This window comes from Oncorhynchus gorbuscha, linkage group LG05, assembly GCF_021184085.1.
Source record: "Oncorhynchus gorbuscha isolate QuinsamMale2020 ecotype Even-year linkage group LG05, OgorEven_v1.0, whole genome shotgun sequence".
In the NCBI taxonomy this organism is placed as follows: Eukaryota; Metazoa; Chordata; class Actinopteri; order Salmoniformes; family Salmonidae; genus Oncorhynchus; species Oncorhynchus gorbuscha.
Window position 1 is genome coordinate 62,850,206 of NC_060177.1, and position 23,968 is coordinate 62,874,173.

Genomic DNA, 23,968 nt, shown 5'->3' on the forward strand with positions numbered 1-23,968 from the left:
ACTAATTTGTAGTCCCGAAATATGCAAAAAAAACAAATAAAACAGGGAAAACAATATAATGCATATTGTTTGAGTATGTGAAGCCTAGCACAAATACCAATCATATTTGAGGTATGCTTGCAATGAATATTTCTTGTATTTCACATCAATATTCTGGTCTCCTTGATCTTAAAAAAAAAAAGTAATGTTGCTTGTGCATGTAATGCCAAGATCATTTCCTGTATGATAAGACACTATGAGGACATACAAATACAACATAACTCAGCATCTGATAGAAATAGTCCAAACAAATGATAAGTGTTGTATTCATAGTTCAGTTTTGAAATACTTTATTACTCATTAAATCTAAACTATATTTTATTCCATTTGACAAAGGCAAACAGACCTATACAGTAAACCTTTAAAACTGCTGTATTGATATTTTTTTAATCACCCAAAATGTCCCCCAATCTTTATCAAGAGCCTCTCAAAACAAAACATACAAATCAATGAAATTCACAAAAATAAAAGTGCATTCTGTTGCGAGTTCTGTGAATACATTATATTTAAGTTCCCGTGAGCAGTCTCATGCCTGAAAAGCCACTAGTCACTTCAGGAAACATACTTGATTATCTCATTATTTCCTCTGCTATGAAAAAGGCAATTAAGTCCTTCTGAATGACATTTGGTGGCTTTGCACAAGAGCTGTAAAGACAGGAGTGTGTTGGGGGAAAAGTAATCATTTATTTTGTTTAGGTGTCTCCATGTATTGACGCTTTAGAATAACTGACAGTAAATTTAAGAAAAATAAAAAAGCCAATTTTGACAACTACATTTGTACCGTAACTGAGCCTTGATGTTCTGATGCCAAGTGTGTGATAGTGGTATGGGGTCAGGGGTATAACGTGTGGCTTCTCCTATGTAGCATTTAACATCTTAACCATGACAAAACATGTACAGTAGGCTACACTCTTGTTCCTCATGTCATGACACATTCTCACAACAGCTAACAAAGTGACAGCCATTATAAACTGTCCACAAAACATAAGACAATCTAAGTATTCAACAAGGACATGGGCAGAGTCCTAAGGAAGTGACAACACCAGTAGAGCGAATGACCTTGATTGCAGACAGACTGCAATAGTGCTTATTGGTAGCATTACTAATGAGTGAGCCTCAATTCTTAAGCGTAATGCTAACTTATTATGACCCAATGGCTCACAACTGGCATCTATCTCGTCAATCAAGTGTATACATAAACAAATGTACTACAGACACAACCTCCCAAAACATCCGTAACAAATAATGCCACATCAACTAAATACTGTACAAATGCTGGACATGCCATACGTTTGAAATACTGTCTCCAATGCCCTGAGCTGACATTAACCAGTCATTTCATCCAATGATACACTTGACAGTTTCACTTTGTTTCCTGCATAAATAATTTCTTATGCACAATCGAAGAGAAAACATCTCATTATAAAATATGACAGTAAACCTGGTCTAGTCAATCAACCTGATTTTCCTCAGAGTGAATGTGGTGAAGAGTGTTTCTTCAGTCAAACTGAAGCAGAGAAAACAGATAATGCCTTGCCCATTCTCACTGTACAATGGCCTATTTATTATTCATCATCTTTCACTCAGTGCAAATGTTTAGAAAACATAGCCATGGCACACAAACGGAGTTGAAACAATTCGCGCAAATAAACTAAAACTGAAGCAACCGAATCTATTCCAGTCAATATCAGTTACAGTAACCCAAATACAAAAACATTCAGATAATGACCCTAATGAGTCCGCAGTGGCACCGATACCTGAAAAGACTGCTCTTTGGACATCAACATGCATTAAGCCTTTCTTAATGGTACAGTAATATGCACTCCATATTTAGACCAGCGGCCCACTTGAATTTAACACAATAAGTCACATTAAATATCACCAGTTCAAGTAATCTTTCAGTCTACAGATCAGTCCAAAACCTACAGTTTAACAGACAACAGTGATCAGACTAAACCAAGTAGTGTGGGGGGGTTAAATGTTATCAATATTTCGGTCTTAGTTCATACAAAAATAAACTAATTATAGTGATTATTATTTATCTGAAGTACAAAATATCATTAAAAAAATATACAAACAAAAAACTTGACCCAGAGGGGAACAATTTATAAGAAACATAAGCATAAGTCAAGACACATGCATGGAACTTAGCAGCAGAGGTACAAATGAGTGCCTCTCACATTTAAACTGACAAGTCATGCAGGTCAGCACAATATGGCCAAGGCATGCCTCTGCCTGAAGACTCTCTTACAATAACTGCACTGGAGCCTCTGTGCTGAGCTGTACATGGTGGCACTAAGAGCAAGAGGGACCAGTCCCTTCCATGTGAGATTAGGCTGCCTGCAGCACCTCTGCCCACTACCATTTACTTGGAAAAGCAATGGCTTCATACTGCAGGTTACCTCTGGAGAAGGAATCTGTGTTTACCAGACTGTTAAGCCTTGTCTGTAGTCTCAGACTGGATAACAACTGTGCATTTGGCATAGTTGTCTCAAAATTACCCCCAAACCAATCCACCAACTGAGTTGAGCTTTGTATGTGTCTACATCGATGTTAAGAGTGAGTGTGTACTGTATGTGAAAGATGAGGAAACTTGGCAACTTGGCAAACAGCCTGGGACAAATATGAGCTGACAGCTTGCCAATTTGGTGAATGCAGAATGGCATTTTGTAATTTGTGTCAAAAATAGAGGGTTGGAGGTGGGAACCCAGTTGAAATAACTTCCTATCAAAAGAAAAAATGCTTGTTCATATAAAAATGCTTGTGGCACCAAAACCGTGAAATTTGCAACATAGGAAATTAGCTTAATAAACAATATCCCACCAAAAGACTAGAGTGTTAGAAAAGTGATCCCTTTGGGATGTAGTGGACATCAGTTGCAATGTGGCAGGAGAAGTGTGGTACTGTTGGAGCCCCCTGAACAGGAAATAAGACTAACAAAGCCATCAAAACAGAGGTGTTTTGCTGCACTTCTCCAGATGAGGTGTTGGTGACCAGAGTAGTGGGGCTAAAGTGGGTACTGAAGGGTTTATTGAATAATAGTTACAGTCGGTCCTGAAATATATAGAGGTTGTTAGTGGTGGCCACGGCAATGATGTTGTCCTGGGGGTGCCAGGCCGTGTGGAGGATCTTCTTGTTAAAGTCCAGGCTGTCTACACTGATTTCGTCCTTCTTGCGTTTCCCACCTGTGCACACCTTACGGGGCTTGAGCACAGAACGAGGCTTACTGCTCTCCCGAGACGCCTCCAGGGTCACATCCTGCCGGTAGCCTCGGTCAAACATCCGGAAGAAGTTGTTGTATGAGCCCGTCATCACAACACTGAGGAGGACAAGGGTGGGGAATGAGACTCAGAGGTAGTGGCAGACTTACAGTGGTTTCAATTAGTCTTTCAATCACAGAATCTAACCAACACATTCATTAAATCAGCCCTTACAACATTCAAGTATACTGTGGCATGTATACAATGATGTCAAGGGACAGGAACAGCAGTCTGTATAATGGCAATCCAGTGGCATTTGTGCAGGATGGGAAACCTAAACGTGTACAGCGAATGAGTAAAAAACAAACACGTGTTAACAAGCTAATACAGACAGATCCACCTTGAGTCCACCATTACAGACGTAATGCAAGGGGCAGCCTTGAGTTCTGTTTGACAGAGATAAAGGCAGCCTTTGATAAGTGCTGTGCTGCTAAGTTCAGATGAGGGGACATCCCAATAGTGTCTTACAGTAGCTACAGCCTTTCTTCTGTAGGCCGAACATAAAATGACTACGTACAACTTATAAATTAATACAACTATTACTTTGATAAGTCAGTGTCCTCGATGTCAAACATTGATCTAATGTATCATACCGCATCAACTTCCTGATAAATGTCAGACATCTATTAATATTTAATGCCTGACCGATGAGGATATATTTGTATCAGCATTTAGTCCACCGAAAAGGACCGATTTAAGACCGCTCTGGAAAAAAGCTGTCGATAGAATTATTTGGCCATTTTATTACTCGCCCCAAAGAGGAAGCTCTTTATATGGCTATAAGCCTATCTTGCCTTGGCGCGGTACAGACTGGACACATCACAACGCAACTATACCAGTTGGAGAAGAGTGTGAAATACTGGGAACTAACTGTTAGGTCTACTGCTTCTACGGTGAGTAGATAGAAGCACGCCAGCTCAATAAAGTGCCAACTGGTCATACTGGTCATATACTGTTGCGTGAAGTATCATGGTAGGGCGTTGGGTGTCATGACAAACAACGAATGCTATGCCCAAATGTGCTAAGACCGTTCAACTCTATGGCAATGTTAACGTTACAGCCCCTTACTGAAGCACACTAAATCTGGTGTGTTAGATTTGCTCATTACGAAGGGTATTCCTCAAGGTCTGCCTTTGTCATTCAAATGTTTTCAGAAACAAAACAAAAAACATATCAGGTTACAAAGTAGCGCTTCGTTGCTCCGTTTTTATATATGGTTTGTCACTTGTCAGGGACTGGTCCAAATTCACGTTTCACCACCCCCCATTTCTACGACAAGCGCTAACTGGCTGTGTGAGAGTACTTGACGCCGTTCACTGAGGGTTAGTGCTATGTGGAATCCTTGGGACATCCCTACTCTAACAATTTAAAATGTCAACTTCAAATGGGGTAGGGATGTCCCAAGGATGCCGGAGAGCAAGGACAATTCACTGAGGCAACGCTTGGAGCGAGAGGCAGCAGTTCATTTTTTTTATTGATGATTTTCCTTTAGTTGGCAACTCCCAGAATTCAGTGGCTACAGCCCTACAATCGATAAAAACATAGCAGACTTTCAATGTATTGGTATTTATCTATGTCCAGCTGGCTAGCATGAGGCAGCTCAGTTCTCAGAAGCTAATGTTTTGCTGGAATTAGTGCAGTTTATTCTCCTTTCACTAGAGTAACACAGTTTTACCATAACAAAACCTCATATTTCTGGTGCTCTTAAATTTTATGTGGCGTCCTTCATATTTTAGGGCAGAAATCCAAAGCTTCCTTAATCCTTTTACATGATTCTATTATGTCCAGCTATCTGTATTTTATGTTATTTTGGCTTACTCTTGAATTATTCAGATAATGACCCCTAATGAGTCCGCGGTGGCACTGATAGCTGAAAAAGAAAATCAGGATCCATTCATACTGTGCAGACGTATCATTTTATGATCTACTTTTGGAATACACCCAATGACCATAAGCAAACACCACGGCCTCATTTGTCAAAAACAAAAGTTAATAGTAACCATTTATCATAAATGCTCGGCTTCCAAATGTTCTTTCCTCAAATTTAAGAGCATCTTTCTGAGTATCTTTGTATGGCTGTTTTAAGCATAATGCAAACAGAAAGCGTTTTTTTTCTCTCTCCCCATTCCAGCTATAATAATAAAAACATTGGCAGATATATCGATTATCGTGAATATTTTCACCATAAAATCAGATCCGTATCGGTCGGGCTCAAATCATAGATCCAGTATCAAGTTTAAAATGTATGGCAAAACTTGACAACCCTCACCTGTCGTTTCCATTCCAGCAGCACTCAAACTTATCAAAGATGCAATCATTCTCATAGAGTGAGCACAGTTTACTCCTGAGGTATTCATGAACCTGTTGGCAGAAAATGATAGTGAATCAAGACACGAGTACACAATAATTGCACAACAAAACACATGGGTTCAGTCTAATATAAGCATACCTTCAAATGATAACATTCAAGTGAATGTATCTTTGCTATAAATAAATAAAGATACAACAGGGCAATTCCAGGACATGACACGTTTACACATAACATCTCCCCCTAGTGGAGGATGTACTTATCAAACTAGAAGTTTAGAGCTGACAAGCAAATTGAACTTTGGATGCAACATCCATGTTGATGTCACTACATCCCACCACACAGACACCAGCTGACCTGATAAGTCTCTACTGGACGGGACTCCATGTTGAGGTCCCAGATTTTGACGGTGAGGTAGTCCCGCGTCATCATGTAGCGCCCACTGTGGCTGAACTTGACATCAGAGATGGAGGAGATGATCTCAGAGAAGAATGAGCGGTTGCTTGGATCCTCAGGCTCTTCAAACACTGAATGAAACAACGAGAGGTGAGCTAGGTCAGTCACTTCATTGGAGTAGTCAAAGACAGCAAAGGACTGTTGAAGCATCTTCTTCCGAGGTCTCTGAAATTGCCGGGCTTTTCAGTACTTTTAATCGGTCTCCGAAAAACTGGGTACATCTGTAGTCATTTCAATCAATATGCCACTTTAACTAGTCATCTCCACAGGGCACAGAATTCTGTCTGAAACTAATATCATGGACTGCACTGTCACATGCCACTTACGTTTGGAGTGCTGGTCACAGAGAGCTGATGCCCTCATGTCACAGAGGCGTATGGTGCCCTTGCTGCTGCTGTAGACAAAGGTGTTGCACTGGTTAGGATGGAACTCTGCTGCTGTGATCACCTCTGTCAACTCCTCCATGTTAGCTGGCTTGATGTCTACAATGTCTAAGGAGGTCAGGGAGGTCAAGGGCAAACATAACAGCTCTGACACCACAGATAAGAAATGGGGCTCCTGAACTACTCGACCCAAAAATGACTAACTGTGCCTTGTTGAACTGTCTCAGTAAAATGAGTTACAGTGCTATCCAAGCAAACTCAACGCATAATTAACAAAAAAGGAAAGCATTAAATCAAGACGGAGCAAGATCACCAAGACCGTCTGAAGTGCTCAGCAGAGACTGAAAGGAAAAGTGATGGGGACCAAACACAGAGAGGATACTAAAGCTACGGTCAGTGATCTCCAGGTTCCAGAGGTTGATGCGAAGGTCATCGGCAGACAGGTAGGTCTCACAGTCGCTGTTGACCGAGATGGAGTTGATGTGGTAGGTGTGCGCGTTAGCAAACACTCGTCTGGGGCTGGCCTCCACCATCAGATCCATGGGATGAAACACTGGGACCTATGGTGAAGAGGAAGGAGGAGATTTAGCAGGTTCTCTCTGGCCAGGTGTACGAGTTGTGCGTAGTGTATAGAATGAGTCAATGTTGGGGCATCTGAGTGTGCAGGGTATATGTACGTGAAAGTCTACACACCCGTAGTGTTGTGACAGTGGTGGGGTCTCTGTAACGTCCATCTTCTTCCTTCAGGTTGTACCCCTCTGGTCTCTTGTCCCGTTCACTGATTTTCCACAGCTTTATAGTTTTATCTGCAAGAGAACACATATGTATGTCAACGCTGCTTCTTCACCAGCAATATATTTCCAGACCTGCCAACCCCGTCCAACTTGTTAGAGTCCCAGACGCGCTCGGCAAATTGGAGATTCAACCCTGAATTGGGGTTCTCTTTCCCCCGCCCGCTCGTCCGCACGCTGTTAGAGTCAGATCGCAATTATAAAATAGGACCAAATAGCTAATACTGGACACTCATTCATTCTTCTTCACGCGGTCTTCTAAACTCCCGACTCCATTTAATGCCAAGATGTCTATATTTGTTTTTGCTTATACTTTTTGTGAAGTAGATCATAATTACAGTTACAGTCTATCAGGTTGCATGGAAAATAAACTAATGGGACGCAGAATTAAATATCACACTACCAGTTATTTTTGGTATTTGCATTTAATTTCTTTCACTAGCAAATGTGAGTGAACTGCTGGCACACTTATGTTCGCTAACATTAGCTTGAGATAATGCGTTTACCTTCCCACAACACACAGAGTCAAAAAGGGATTTGTCCATGTGTTTATGTACAGCTGACAATCGGCAAACTCAACGTCACAACAAAAACAGGAGATGGGGCAGACACCGGGTACTAGCATCGTCGAATAATGACGTATTAATCTCCCATGTGCGTTGACACAAACACCATACATGTATGTGTGTTGCAGCTCGAGAATCAGGATGTTAGATTTACTTAGCGGATGTATTTATTATTAAATCGTAATTTATATTTATATATATATATATATATATATAAACAATCAAGCCCTATTCATTTCTGTGTACTTTAACTCGGATCTCGTACCTGCGTACATGGACAGAGAAGTGCGTAGTTGGTACGCAAAATGCGTGCATGTTGGCAGGTCTGTATTTCCGTTGATCCCTCTCCTATTCAAAACATACAAATGAGTCACCGTAATGAACAGCGTATCCAGAGTCCTGTCAGGTCCCCTCCATCCCCCAACAGAGGAAAGGGCTGTGGAGGGTAAGGCTACATGCACACAATGCTCTACTGACCATTCGTGGACAAGAGGAACTGTGCAGCGTTCTTCTGAGGAAGCCACCGGATCTTGTTGATCTTCTCCTCGATCTCAAGGCTCTTCAGGTAGTCGAACTCAGGCTCGTGGCTCTGGAAGGTGCTGTAAACATTGTACTCTCCACGGCACTGTGGCTGGTTCTTACTCTGCTCGATGACAACATGCATAACACAGTCATGTCAAAAATAAATACACTACTGACACGAGACTCTGTACAGTGTTTAAATGCAGTGGACTGTGTTGAGCAGTAATCACCACTTACCTCTAGCTCCTGCTGAAAGATGACAACACGGCCCCCCTTGTCCCCAGTGGCTAGTAGCTCGCCAGAGTGATTGAATTCCACAGTGGATATAATGTCAGCTGTCACAAATAACATGGCAATTAGTAGGTTCAATTGCGTATTGCTAAATAATAGAAGGATCAACATTTGTAATGTTTTGGGAGTACAGGGCATTCGGAAGGTATTCAGATCCCTCGACTTTTTCCACATTTTGTTATGTTACAGCCTTTTTCTAAAATGGATTACATTATTTCCCCTCCCTAAATCTACATATAATAACCCATAATGAAAAAGTAAAAACAGTTTTTTATTTTTTGATGGTAAAATAAATAAATAATTTGCACAAGTATTCAAACCCTTTTCTATGAGACTCAAAATTGAGCTCAGGTGCATCCTGTTTCCATTGAACATCCTTGAGATGTTTCTACAACTTGGGAGTCCACATGTGGTAAATTCAATTGATTGGACAGGATTTGGAAAGGCACACACCTGTCTATATAAAGGTCCCACAGTTGACAGTGCATGTCAGAGAAAAAACTAAGCCATGAGGTCTAAGGATTTGTCCGTAGAGCTCTGAGACATGATTGCATCTAGGCACAGATCTGGGGAAGAACAGTGGCCTCCATCATTCTTAAATGGAAGAAGTTTGGAACCACCAAGACTCTTCCTAGAGCTGGCCGCACAGCCAAACGAGGGAGAAGGACCTTGGAGAAGGACCTTGGTCAGGGAGGAGACCAAAAACCCAATGTCACTGACAGAGCTCCCGAGTTCCTCTGTGGAGATGGGAGAACCTTCCAGAAGGACAACCATCTCTGCAGCACTTCATCAAGCAGACCTTTATGGGTGAGTGGCCAGATGGAAACCACTCCTCAGTAAAAAGGCACATGACAACACGCTTGGACTTTGCCAAAAGAAATCTAAAAGACTCCCAGACCATGAGAAACACTCTCTGGTCTGATGAAACCAAGATTGAAATCTTTGGCTTGAATGCCAAGTGTCACTTCTGGAAGAAACCTGGCACTTTCCCTACAGTGAAGCATGGTGGTGGCAGCATCATGCATGTGGATGTTTTTCAGCGGCAGGGAATGGGAGACTAGTCAGGATTGAGGGAAAGATGAACAGAACAAAGTACAGAGAGATCTTTGATGAAAACCTGCTCCAGAGTGTTCAGGAACTCAGACTGGGGAGAAGGTTCAGCTTCCAACAGGACAATGACCCTAAGTAGGTAGCCAAGACAACGCAGGAGTGGCTTCAGTACAAGTCTCTGCATGTCTGAGTGAAAATACCTGTGCAGTGATGCTCCCCATCCAACCTGACAGAGCTTGAGAGGATCTGCAAAGAAGAATGGGAGAAACTCCCCAAATACAGGTGTGCCAAGCTTGTGGTGTCATACGCAAGAAGACTTTGAGCATGTAACCACTGCCAAAGGTGCTTCAACAAAGTACTGTGTGAAGGGTCTTAATACTTAAGTAAATGTAATACTTAAAAATATATATTTTTAAAGTAGTCTTAATACTTTTGCAAAAATAAAAAACGTTTTACTTTGTCATCCTGGGGTATTGTGTGTAGATTGATGAGGGGAAAAACTATTGTCAATTTTAGAACAAAGCTGTAATGTAACAAAATGTGGAAAAAGTCAAGGGGTCTGAATACCTTCCAAATGCACTGTAATTTAGCTCCCTGCTGTTTCACAACTACTGAGCCTAACTACTAAAGTAACTACTAAAGTATATATGATTTTATATATGATGAAGTTGTGGAAAGCAAGATGTACATAACCACCCCAGAGGGAAAATGTAAAAAACATCATTTCTGCAGCTAACCACTTCCATAGAAGTTCTCAACTCAACAATCTCTCCCTTGTTGACCGAGGTTGGAACAAGCCTGACAATGTAGGGTTGTGCAGTGCTATCATCCACATAATAGGAGTTCTATGGACCTCTGCTCCTGCCACAGCCACAAACTGCCCCCCCCCTCCAATAAAACAGACAAAGGGGAAAGGATACAAGCAGAAAGAAACTTTTGCGGCAGCATGAACACCAGTGAAGAACCCAGAACCCACATAGCCACAGATTCTGACATAATATGTTTTGTTATGCTTGTTCTCAGATTCTGACCTAAACCATTTTGTTATGCTTGTTCTCAGATTCTGACCTAAACCGTTTTGTTATGCTTGTTCTCAGATTCTGACCTAAACTGTTTTGTTATGCTTGTTCTCAGGCAAAGCTTGTACTGTAAACAGAATCTTGTAATGTGCACACACAATCAAGCACACTCAGCTCAAGCCATTCATACACTTCAACGGAGGTCAGCCAAAAAGGCACCTACAAGGGCACCTACAAGTTCTTACCCTTTATCTTATGGGCAACTAAGCGCACCGTCTATGCAGCCTAGAAACCCAAGTAGGCTACTAGCTCTCAATTTAAAAAGCATACTTCCATGGTGGTACCATCATCTTAAAAAGTGGAAAACTACAACAGTTACCATTAACTCTTTACCAATGCTTTTTTTTACCTGCATCATGGGATGAAGTAGGCTACAGGCCAAAACCGCATGTAGTGGCTGAGACTGTAGATCAGTCACGAGCATCACCCAACATGATATTACCTTTCCATTGGGACACACAATTAATGCATCCTCAAACATCTGAAAAAGTGTCATACCCCTTTATTTGTGGACATGTATTGGTGGGTATATGGTGTTTGGTGAGAAGTGAATCAGTGACTGATTGTCAGTCTGGACATAGTGCCTCCAGAAAGTAGTCATACCGCTTCACTTATTCGACATCTTGTTGCGTTACTGCCCGAATTCAAAATGGATTAAATATATGTCCAGAACGCCGCAGCCCGTCTAGTGTTCAACCTTCCCAAGTTCTCTCACGTCACCCCGCTCCTCCGCTCTCTCCACTGGCTTCCAGTTGAAGCTCGCATCCGCTACAAGACCATGGTGCTTGCCTACGGAGCTGTGAGGGGAACGGCACCTCAGTACCTCCAGGCTCTGATCAGGCCCTACACCCAAATAAGGGCACTGCGTTCATCCACCTCTGGCCTGCTCGCCTCCCTACCACTGAGGAAGTACAGTTCCCGCTCAGCCCAGTCAAAACTGTTCGCTGCTCTGGCTCCCCAATGGTGGAACAAACTCCCTCACGACGCCAGGACAGCGGAGTCAATCACCACCTTCCGGAGACACCTGAAACCCCACCTCTGTAAGGAATACTTAGGATAGGATAAAGTAATCATTCTCACCCCCCCCCCTTAAAATATTTAGATGCACTATTGTAAAGTGGCTGTTCCACTGGATGTCATAAGGTGAATGCACCAATTTGTAAGTCGCTCTGGATAAGAGCGTCTACTAAATTACTTAAATGTAATGTAAATGTAATATGTTTTCCCCTCACCCATCTACATACCATACCCCATAATGACAAAGTGAAAACATGTTTTTAGAACTTTTTGCACATTTATTGAAAATAAATACAGACATCTAATTTACATAAGTATTCACATCCCTGAGTTAACACTTTGTAGAACCACCTTTGGCAGCAATTACAGCTGTGAGTCTTTTGGGGGTAAGTCTCTAAGAGCTTTGCACACCTGGATTGTAAAATATTTGCCCAATCTTTTTTTAAATTATTCAAGCTCCATCAAGTTGATTGTTGACCACCATTTTCAAGTCTTGCCATAGAGTTTTCAGCCAATTTAAGTCAAAACTGTAACTAGGCCACTCAAACATTCAATGTCAACTTGGAAAGGAACTCCAGTGTAAATTTATCCTTGTGTTTATCGTCTTGCTGAAAAGGTGAATTTGTCTCCCAGTGTTTATTGAAAAGCAGACAACCAGGTTTTCCTCTAGGATTTTTCCTGTGCTTATAAGAGGGTGCAACACCACCTCTTCCGCCTCAGGAGGCTGAAAAGATTTGGCATCCTCAAAGTTTTCTACAGCTGCACCATTGAGAGCATTTCGACTGGCTGCATCACCTCTTGGTATGGCAACTGCTTGGCATCCAGCTGCAAGGCGCTACAGAGGGTAGTGTGTACCAGTACATCACTGGGGCCGAGCTCCCTGCCATCCAGGACCTCTATACCAGGCGTTGTCAGAGGAAGGCCCTAAAAATTGTCAGACTCCAGCCACCCAAGTCATAGGGTGTTTTCACATATCATTCTCTTTAAAATAATCTCATTGTTCTTTAAAGTTAACTCTGGGGTAAGAAAAAGCTAGAGAACTGCGTTATCTTTGTATTCACACTTCCATTTGAATGAGGTCCACTTCACTTATTTGGTGGTCTGAGTCCTCTTTGCATTCACATTGCTGTTTAGAAAGGAACCAAGATTTTTCCCCAACATTCACCCAATGAACTCTGGGTTTTTACAAAGTGCAGGATAAGCCATTGCATCAAAATGATTTATCATCAGTAGCTACATATTGGTAGCTAACAGATTACAATTTGTCATTAAACTAAACTCAATCAGATACTATTAACATGGTAATATTATTGGTAACAGAATAAATACCAGAAGATTAACTGCAGATTAAATAATGCTGTAATTGAAAACTGTACACTGTAAACTGTACACCCAATATATCCTTTAAGATTCTAGAATGGATTTTGTACCCCATGTCTTCTCACACTAGCATTTTGCTCTAGTCCAGGAAAGGTAGATGCAGCCTTCCAACAGGGGAAGGCCAGCATAGGGGTCCAAGGTTTTCTTGTTTGTTGTTTTGAGCAGTTTACATTTTCTTTACATTTTATTACTCTGACCTTTCAGCACACTGGCCATGTGATCGTACTAACATTCTTTTCTGATTACTATGACTGACTAATTCACATACTCTAGGCTCCACATGCAATATCAGCTGGAACGTGAAAGGAATTAACCAGGTGGTCAAGCGTAGCCGCGTGTATGCTCATCTTAAGTCCGGACATCGTTTATCTCCGGTCCAGCGAACACTTCAAACTAAAGAGAGGATGGGTAGACCAAATATTTCACTCCAACTTTGGTGCTAAGCGGCAGCCATCCTTATCAGAAAAGGCACCCCGTTTGTCTCCAAAGTAATTTCAGATACGAATGGAAGATATATTATAGTGATAGGGAAATTGTTTAGCACACAGGTTATTCTGGCTAACCTCTATGGTCCTAATTGTGATGACGCTCAATTTCTCTCTGACCTCATCGCAACACTTCCCTACTTTAACTCTCATAATTTGATATTCGGCGGAGATTTCAACTGTATATTGCATCCAAGTCTAGACAGATCCAGACCGAAGCCCAACAATGTAATTTCAAAATCAGGTGCAGTAATCAACTCATTTCTAGAATACTATAATTTGTCTGATTCATGGAGGAGGAATCCCACTGCTAAACAGTAGTCCCTTTTTCTCCAGTCCACCGCTCAAACTCTAGGATTGACTTTTTCCTGCTGGACAATAGAATTCTTCCTTTGTAACTAATATCCAATAACACAGTATCGTTATTTCAGACAATAGCCCTGTCCAGCTAGATATCTGCTTTCTGGACAATACTGTGTCACAACGCGTGTGGCGACTTACTACTACTACTATCCTGTAGTGCCTTTAACAAAAATACATATCATTTGATGTCTTTTACAGATCAACTGCATCACTGACGTGTCGCACTTTACTGTGTGGGAGTCGTTAAAAGCATATCTAAAGGGGCCAAATTCCGAATGGCCAGCATCCTGGAGTCACCTCTTCAATGTTGACGTTGAGACTGGTGTTTTGTGGGTACTATTTAATGAAGCTGCCAGTTGAGGACTTGTGAATAGTCTGTTTCTCAAACTAGACACTAATGTGATGTGTACTTGTCCTCTTGCTCAGTTGTGCACCAGGGCCTCGCCACTCTTTCTATTCTGTTTAGAGACAGTTTGCGCTGTTCAGTGAAGGGAGTAGTACACAGCGTTGTACAAGATCTTCTGCTTCTTGGCAATTTCTCGCATGGAATAGCCTTCATTTCTCAGAACAAGAATAGACTGACAAGTTTCAGAAGAAAGTTCTTTCTTGTTCCCAAATGAGTGAGCTTTCATTTGCAAAGGATTAGCATTTCAATTGTTATAATTATCAACTTTGTAGTTTCTCATCTCAGTTGACCCCCACTTCCCTTTTTGTCCACCAAGGAGCGATATCGGTTTATCCCACTAGGGATAACTATTTACTGTTTGTTTATGCATTTCATAGTCGGGTACTCCGGAGGCCGAGTGACTCCACGCCCACAACATAACTCCATGGTCTAGTCTCTGCTGTGAGTCAGAAGCGCCCTATGGCAGAGGCCCAGCTCTCCTGCAAGGCCTCGCTGATCTCTGTAGAGATGGGGACAGATGGAGAATCATCACTGTCGACCAGTTTGATGTCCAGTGCAGTGGCTACCCGAGTGAGTAAGCTCTTCATAACCTCTCAAGCTGCTGGAGGCGATGAAGCCCCGCTGCCAGCTTCTGATGGCCTGTCAGCCTGGTAGTCCCGCTCATGGTAGTAACCAGCTCCAGCATTGTCCCCCAGGAACAACCTATCACTGGCCAACAGGGAACAGCTGTCGTCACCATCGAAGCTGGCAACCTCCTGACTGAGGACAGGCACCCTGCGTTCAAGGTGGTCCCCAGCGGTCCGACTCATGCCCTCGTCCTGGACTGGCAGCAGAAGGGCCCAGTAGAGGCCTGCGGTGGCTCCGGCCATGCTTCCTGGGAGGGGTACTGGGCCCAGTAGAGGGACCAACAGCTCGCTGCGCACCACTCCTGTGAGAGGGAGCTTGTCCCCGGCCTGAGCCTGGTAGACACACTCGCGCATGGCCTCCAATCGCGCAGGCGTTTTGAGAACATCACATAATTAGGCATCCAGTAGGGCATTCCACCAACCTCTCCATGTGGCTCAAACCCAGGCAGTGCATACACAAAGTATGCATATCTCCAGGGGGAATGCCACCATCACACCTATCAAAAGAAATCCATAAGCTCAGCCAAGCCAACAAGGCCACGGAGCAGGGGTCCGACGCACTGGGAGAGCTTATGTCCTCCTCTTGGAGGAATAGGAACCAGGTGAGGGATAAATTACCCAGTAACTCTGAAAAAACCAGGGAAGACTCATGTGGGATAAACAGGCAGACAAAAAATTATAATAACAGCAACCAGGTAATAGATTTGATTTACATGTTGTTTTTTTTTACTTCAATACTACCTTTAATATCCAAGCAGTAAAAACAGCACTATATGATGGAGTAACTCCATTAAGGAACTCCAAAGTTAATTTCTCAATGTAGTGGAAGCCCACTTAATACTCTTACACTATGCAGAGGTATGAAAAAGAAAAATCCTGCAGGATATTTAGCAGCATGTTAAAGCAATTCACAACAAACACCTAGAACAAGCCAGTCGACAAGTTGAGCATGGTCAATTACAGTTTGTGAAAGCAAGAGCCACCATACCAATGAAAACACAAGTAAGACAAACCACGGACGGAAGCGACAGATCAACCCAGCGCAGCGGGTGAAGCACTCAAGAGGAGCTGGACATTAGGCCAGCTGCTCCAGGCTGCAAACAGCCAGTGAGTATACTTCCACACAAAATATTACACTTACCAAGCGAACAGCAAAGTTTGTACCTCAAACCATATGGATGTCCACCGAGAAAATGAAAGAGAACGTGTGTCGCGACCATGGGTCTACAGTGGCTTGCGAAATTATTCACCCTCCTTGGCATTTTCCTATTTTGTTGCCTTACAACCTGGAATTAAAATCGATTTGGGGGGGGGGGGGGGGGTTATCATTTGATTTACACAACATGCCTACCATACTGAATATGCATTTTTTTATTGTGAAACAAACAAGAAAGTAGACCAAAAAAAATAACTTGAGCGTGCATAACTATTCACCACCCAAATTCAATACTTTGTAGAGCCACCTTTAGTAGCAATTACAGCTGCAAGTCTCTTGGGGTATGTCTCTATAAGCTTGGCACATCTAGCCACTGGAATTTTTGCCCATTCTTCAAGGCAAATCTGCTCCAGCTCATTCAAGTTGGATGGGTCCCGCTGGTGTACAGCAATCTTTAAGTCATACCACAGATTCTCAATTGGATTGAGGTCTGGGCTTTAACTTGGCCATTCCAAGACATTTAAATGTTTCTGTTTAAACCACTCGCATTGCTTTATCAGGATGCTTAGGGTCATTGTCCTGCTGGAAGGAGAGCTGCTTGGTCTTTATGGTGCTGCTTGGTCTTTATGGTGCCGCTTGCTTGGTGGTGCCGCTTGCTTGGTGGTGTTTTTCAGACTCTGGGACCTTTCAAAACAGGTGTATATATACACTGAGATCACGTGACACTTAAATAAGGTCCTCCTGTGTGCAATCTAACTAATTATATGACTTCTGAAGGTAATTGGTTGCACCTGATCTTATTTAGTGGCTTCATAGCAAAGGGGGTGAATACACACACGCACCCCTTTTACATTTATTTTATGAAACAAGTTTTTTTTTTTCATTTCATCAATTTTAACTATTTTGTGTATGTCCATTACAAGAAATCCAAATAAAAATCAATTTAAAATGACAGGTTGTAATGCAACAAAACAGGAAAAACGCCAAGGGGGATGAATACTTTCGCAAGGCACTGTGTATATATAGGGGCGGACCCCAGCCGTGACACAGGTGTACACGGGAGTACATCTGTAAATCCTCACCTCGAATGTGTCCCTCTGCTGCAGAGTGATATCAATGTTTTGGAGTGATCCAATATAGGGAAACATAACTGAAGGAGATCTGAGCAGAAACAGAAAAGGACTTAACTCACACAGGTGAGGAAAGTCATACAGGATGGATGGCCTGAGGAGAGGACAAAATGCCCTCAGAGCGTCTCAGAGTTCTGGAACCATCGTGATGAACTATCACAGATCAACGGAAACATTTTCAAAGGAGACAAAAATCATAATTCTTGCCAGTCTCAGAGAAGAGACTTTCACCAAGATCCATGTTGGACATATGGGCATGGAAGAGTGCAAGCCGAGAACACTCTTTTGGCCTGTAATGTGCAAATAAATACAGGACATTGTTGGTAAATGTGCCACCTGTCTTGAGCGACGCCCCTCAAACACCAAAGAGCCAACGTTATCTCACTGTAGCCCAGACCAACCATGGCAACGAGGACTACATAGCAACAGTGGACTACTGCAGCAGATACTTCAATCTCGACAAGTTTCACAGCACCACATCTGCAGATGTGATACACAAGCTGGAAGCAATCTTTGCCAGGCATGGCATAGTAGAGACTTTAATATCTGACAATGCCCCTGTTACAAATCAAATGAGTTTGAATCCGTCACAAAAGCATGGGAGTTCACACGTCACCACAAGCCCACATTAACCTCAAAGTAATGGCCTTGCTAAAAAAAAGTATTATTATTATTTATTTTTTTAATCGGTGCAGATTGCTAAATCACTCATGGACAAAGCAAAAGCAGACAAGAGAGACGCCTACCTCAGTCTCCTTGAATAATGCAACACTCCAGTTGACAACTTCAAATCACCAGCCCAGCTTTTAATGAGCTGCAGACTTCGTTCAACCCTTCCCAGCACCAACTAGCAGCTGCAACCTGAGGTCGCCAGCTACAACGAAATGCATGAAAAACGTACACAAAGACAAAAACGATACATTGACAGGTCAGCGAGACCAATACCACCACTGAACGACGGTCAGTTAGAATCCAGGAGCATGGACACTGGAAGCCATCAGTCGTCATCCAGCCAGCTGACACTGAACGTTCAATATCACATCCGCACCGCAGAAGGAGTGGTGTAGTGCCGCAATTGTCGTCGCCTACTCAACACAAAAAAACAATACACTGAGGAGATTAACTGTTTCCCTGGCATAGAAAGTGATGGACTAAACACACACACACACAACATACACCATACTTAACTGAAACACCACAAGAACTGATGACTGACACAGAAGCATGCTCAGCATCATATAACACAAAGTCAGGAAGAGAGGTCAAGCTGTCCTAAACCTGTGAAATGTAACAGGTGTTGGCAGATCACTGCCCTAAGAGTTTCAGACTGTAAACTTGTTATTGAAAAGTTGACTTGAAATGCTTTGGTATTGTATTTGTTTGAAATGTTAAGATGTCATTGCTACAGTGAATCCTTCATAACAGTATGCTGAATCATTGTTTCCGTCTGTTATGTTGATTCAGTTGGTGCAGTATGCAGTATAAATGGTTACTTACCTTGAGTTCAAACTACAGAGCATGTATTCAAAAGAGACACTTAGAATATTGTCATGCAGTTGGCCTGGGGGGTAGGTTTATGACAGTCATAAATACCTCTTCCCAGCTTTTCCTTTCTATACCCTACTGATGTTACATTTGCAAAACCCTTGGTTTTGCGGTGGTACTGAATGAATATGATGTAAGTTCGGTTGTCATCTGAGACATTCTCATCAATGATAAAATGACAAACTCTACAGTGGAAAGTCTACACATCAGAGTTATCGGATTCACATGGAATTGTTGTTCAATTTAAATGTTTGAATATGAAATTATTTGTGATGGGATGAAATGTGATTTTAGCTTCTAAAATGTGAGATTATTTCGTTTTTCATAAGATATGTCTCTGCTCAATCAGTGGCCCGCCCCTGTGAAGGGACATGGGCTATAAAACTTTTCAAACACGCCCTCCTCTCCCTTCCGATATAAGCCCTTGACGACAATATAACCTCCTGTTCCGAGGATGTGGGGACGACGGTCTAATGTCAGAATAGCAACAGCCGTGCAAACTAGGGTTAGGAAGGAACAGACAGAGTATCCCGTCTAACAACGACGTTACTACAACGTATCCATTTGACAACCAGACATTCTTCAAAGGACAAAGGACTCGGTTGGACAACACCGCCTTCCATCTACCACCAACCTACCGAAGCGCAGCTCAGAGTAAATATTTATTGCATTTTCCTTTTCCAAATGGGCTGTCATTTAGAATGCATAAGATACTGTATTTACAATAGCACAGCTTCGCCCTTTGTTCCTCAGTCTTCCCGCTCTTTCACTCAAACCCAGCCCCTTTTCTTTTGTGTAACAAGCCGTCATATCCGTTCCACCCGCTAGGGACGTTTTCCTTTATGACGTCATTTGTAATCAAGTTATGATTTAATTATGTGTGTAATTAGTTAGGTATTTAGTAAATAAATAATTAAACCCAATTTTGTATTGCTGATTCAACTTGTTAGCCAGGGTTCGTGCAGATAACCAAGAACTTACAACTTTCAGATGAGACTGAACTAAGATGACGATTAATATTGACTGCTATTGATGTCAAATATTACTTGGTCTTTAAGAGTTTATTCGGAAGATAACAGCTCTATAAATATTATTTTGTGGTGCCCGACTCTATTTAATTACATTTACATGATTAGCTCAATCAGGTAATATTAATTACGAATAAATTATTTTATAGAATAGCATGTCATATCACTTAATCCGGCATAGCCAAAGACACAACAATATGTAAAACATTTTTATTTTAAAAGGGGTGGGGGGTAATATTAATGTGTAAACATACTGAATTGTAATTGGATGCATTTTACCCCCGTATCATACTGCGCTATGATTGGTTAAGACCACCCAGGTGAAGAGGTCATCTTCATCTGATCATGGTATGAGACACTGAATATGCCAGTTATAGCTTGCTAATAAATGCATATCCTGTCATACTGGATTTTATTATTTTGTACAAAGCATGCAAAACAAGACAGGAACCTTATAGATAATTGTATGCGTGGGGTACAGAGATGAGGTAGTTATTAAAAAATAAATGTTAAACACTATTATTGCATGAGTCCATGCAAATTATTATGTGATTTGTTATGCACATTTTTACTCCTGACTTATTTAGGCTTGTCATAACAAAGGGGTTAAAAACATATTGACCCAAGACATTTCAGCTTGGAATTGGTTAATTTAAAAAAAGTGTCTTCATACAAAATTCCACTTTGACATTATAGGGCATAGTGTGTAGATCAATTTCCTCCATTTTAAAACCAGGCTGTAAGTAACGGTGTGAATACTTTCTGAAGGCACTGTACAGTAGCTAGCTAAATGCATTATTGACTACACCCTAGCTAGACTAAATCAACTAACGTAGCTAGCTGTCTATAGAGCCTGAATCACCAGTCTTACCTTCAGCAACATCGTCATCAATCGCTCCTTTGACTTGAGAAAAACACCACTGCACATCATTGCCCCCGCCGCCGGCTCCTGGAACCCCATAAACAGAGAAACGCTTTAGAACTCAAAAGCTTGCATCACGCATGGCTTTGATGTCAAAGATGAATGTGATTCTTCTAGTTAGCAAGCTTTTTTTCTAATCTAGTAACGTTAACGACTAACGCTACTTTCCATAATCAGAGAAGACCACCATTAAGCAATTTATTGACATCATTATTTGGTAGCTTCAATACAGAGAACGTGATAGCAAATATAGAAAGTTAGTTAACATGAACTAGCTAGCTAATGTTGTTGGTGGTGCAGTTAGCTACTATAACTTTATATCTAGCGGAAGCATCCGATACGCGGGACAACATGCAGAGTACACGCCCAACTCCGGGGAGGCTAATGTTAGCTAGCTAGCTAGCTTCTCTCCAAATGGCAAGAAAGCTGACAATATACATATAAACAACTTAGCAAATATATGGGCGATAAACAAGCCCCTTCAATTTATGCATCAGACATTATTAGCTTGCTAGTTAACATTACCTGCCATGGTGAGAGGGAATCTCTGTCGAGGGCTTGGTTGGGGCCCTTGCTTATCTTTCCAGTTTGCCGGGCTAGGGTGTGTACAAGCAGAATCTCGCTGAGAGTGCAAGTGAAGCTATGGAGGGTGTGGCTCTTTTTCCCTGCTATTCTTCAACTTCTCCTGTCACTTATCTTGCTAAGCAATGTTTTGACAATCAGCAACGCTTTCTCGGATCACTTTGCAACTATTATTTCCCTCACCCTGCTTCTACTTTCAAAATGGCGCAACCTGGTCCTGCACTGACGTCAGTGAGAGGCAGGTGCGCGCTTCCCACCAGTTTAAAGTGATTCCATATCCAAAACAGCCCCCTTTCGAATACTAAATCATATCCTTCCTCCTTTCCTTGACGGAATCACTGATCTGACAAATGGTCGGTGATCCACTCCTATACTACAGATCCACTACATAGTTGCCTATCACCCAGAAAGAGCAGCATCTTTGCTATCACCAATCAGAAAAATGCATTGGAAAGCATTCAAAAATAATACCACCTATGATTCAAACAGGTCATCCAAATAAAACAATCGGGTTCCCCCTGAGTTTGCTTTAGGGGTTAAGGACCTAAACGTATTGAGATGTGTTGATTTAAAAATACAGTAACAGTATAGGGCTATTCCATTTGATTTCAATCACTTTTTGAACGCACTCCTTTTGATTTGAAGAAAACTTTCTATACATATTTGCCCGTGGTAGAAGTGGTCAGAAAGTTACTTTTTGGACCTGAATGCCAAAACATTTAGGAGATAGATGAGCTCAAAGTTGACCCATTTTGCATACCCCACTATAGCATGAGACATCCATGTCTTCATCACTGGAAAAGATAAACGTTTTAATTGATATATTTTAAAAGCATACAGATAGGGTTGTCAAACAAATGTATAATTCTGTACTAAAAGAAATCACAACTAAATTAGGATTTTTTTTGCCATTCGCGTATATTGTCCAAAAATCTATAATGCGTAAACTCAATGTCATAGTTTATACCCAATTTTAAATACTCTGAGGTGGTGTGTTGTGCCCGCTTTCAGTTGGGACACAGCACTGAAATGCAGAGTGGGTGTCATGTTTTGGCTGATAAATTTACTAAAATAGGAATAACATTTACATTTTAACTTTAAAATGGTAGCACTAAGATGGTTGGAAAGCCACATATCAAATAATGTTGACTTGAAAAAAATAATTAGTTTTAAATTATACTGTCAATATTCCTTAGGAAACCTATAGAAATAATAGACATTCCCATTTAGTTGCACGTTCAATGGTGGGTTGACCTACGGCCATCTTTGTGGTAGTAATTGGAAGTTAAAATGTTAATGCAATTTAAAATTAAACAATGTACCAGCTAAATTACACTGGTCTGAATAGATATGTCCCTTCTATGAATTATCATTGCTATGCAGACGACACACAATTAATCTTCTCCTTTCCCACTTCTGATGACCAGGTGGCGAATTGCATCTCTGCATGTCTGGCAGACATATCAGTGTGGATGACGGATCACCACCTCAAGCTGAACTTCGGCAAGACGGAGCTGCTCTTCCTCCCGGGGAAGGACTGCCCGTTCCATGATCTCGCCATCACGGTTGACAACTCCATTGTGTCCTCCTCCCAGAGCGCTAAGAACCTTGGCGTGATCCTGGACAACACCCTGTCGTTCTCAACTAACATCAAGGCGGTGGCCCGTTCCTGTAGGTTCATGCTCTACAACATCCGCAGAGTACGACCCTGCCTCACACAGGAAGCGGCGCAGGTCCTAATCCAGGCACTTGTCATCTCCCGTCTGGATTACTGCAACTCGCTGTTGGCTGGGCTCCCTGCCTGTGCCATTAAACCCCTACAACTCATCCAGAACGCCGCAGCCCGTCTAGTGTTCAACCTTCCCAAGTTCTCTCACGTCACCCCGCTCCTCCGCTCTCTCCACTGGCTTCCAGTTGAAGCTCGCATCCGCTACAAGACCATGGTGCTTGCCTACGGAGCTGTGAGGGGAACGGCACCTCAGTACCTCCAGACTCTGATCAGGCCCTACACCCAAATAAGGGCACTGCGTTCATCCACCTCTGGCCTGCTCGCCTCCCTACCACTGAGGAAGTACAGTTCCCGCTCAGCCCAGTCAAAACTGTTCGCTGCTCTGGCTCCCCAATGGTGGAACAAACTCCCTCACGACGCCAGGACAGCGGAGTCAATCACCACCTTCCGGAGACACCTGAAACCCCACCTCTTTAAGGAATACCTAGGATAGGATAAAGTAATCCTTCTCACCCCCCTCCCCCCTTAAAATATTTAGATGCACTATTGTAAAGTGGTTGTTCCACTGGATGTCATAAGGTGAATGCACCAATTTGTAAGTCGCTCTGGATAAGAGCGTCTGCTAAATGACTTAAATGTAAATGTAAATGTAATGAATTCTATTGCTATGATTGAAATGACACCCACCCTGTATTCAAGAGTATGTTGTGTCTTTATCGATGGGGGGCACAACACAAACACCTCAGGTGATGTAAAATAATAGGGTCTAAGCTACAACATATGCAGAATATTTGTTGTTGTTGTTGTTGAGTTTATGAGTTTTTAGATAATTGATGTAAAAGGTCAAAAAATGA

The 23,968-nt window shown here is 42.1% G+C and overlaps 1 protein-coding gene across 1 annotated transcript; it reads right to left on the reverse strand.

Moving 5' to 3' along the window:
• Positions 1 to 300: 300 nt before the first annotated feature.
• Positions 301 to 21,664, reverse strand: LOC124036267 (serine/threonine-protein phosphatase 2A 55 kDa regulatory subunit B alpha isoform-like). The gene is made up of 10 exons (XM_046350596.1): positions 21,329 to 21,664; positions 20,753 to 20,830; positions 8,563 to 8,660; positions 8,281 to 8,446; positions 7,140 to 7,252; positions 6,829 to 7,006; positions 6,390 to 6,554; positions 5,965 to 6,134; positions 5,569 to 5,660; positions 301 to 3,358 (listed from the first exon to the last, which is right to left on the reverse strand). Exons 1-10 carry the CDS (start codon positions 21,333 to 21,335, stop codon positions 3,082 to 3,084), a joined length of 1,344 nt encoding a protein of 447 aa, XP_046206552.1. The 5' UTR covers positions 21,336 to 21,664; the 3' UTR covers positions 301 to 3,081.
• Between the last annotated feature and the right edge of the window lie 2,304 nt (positions 21,665 to 23,968).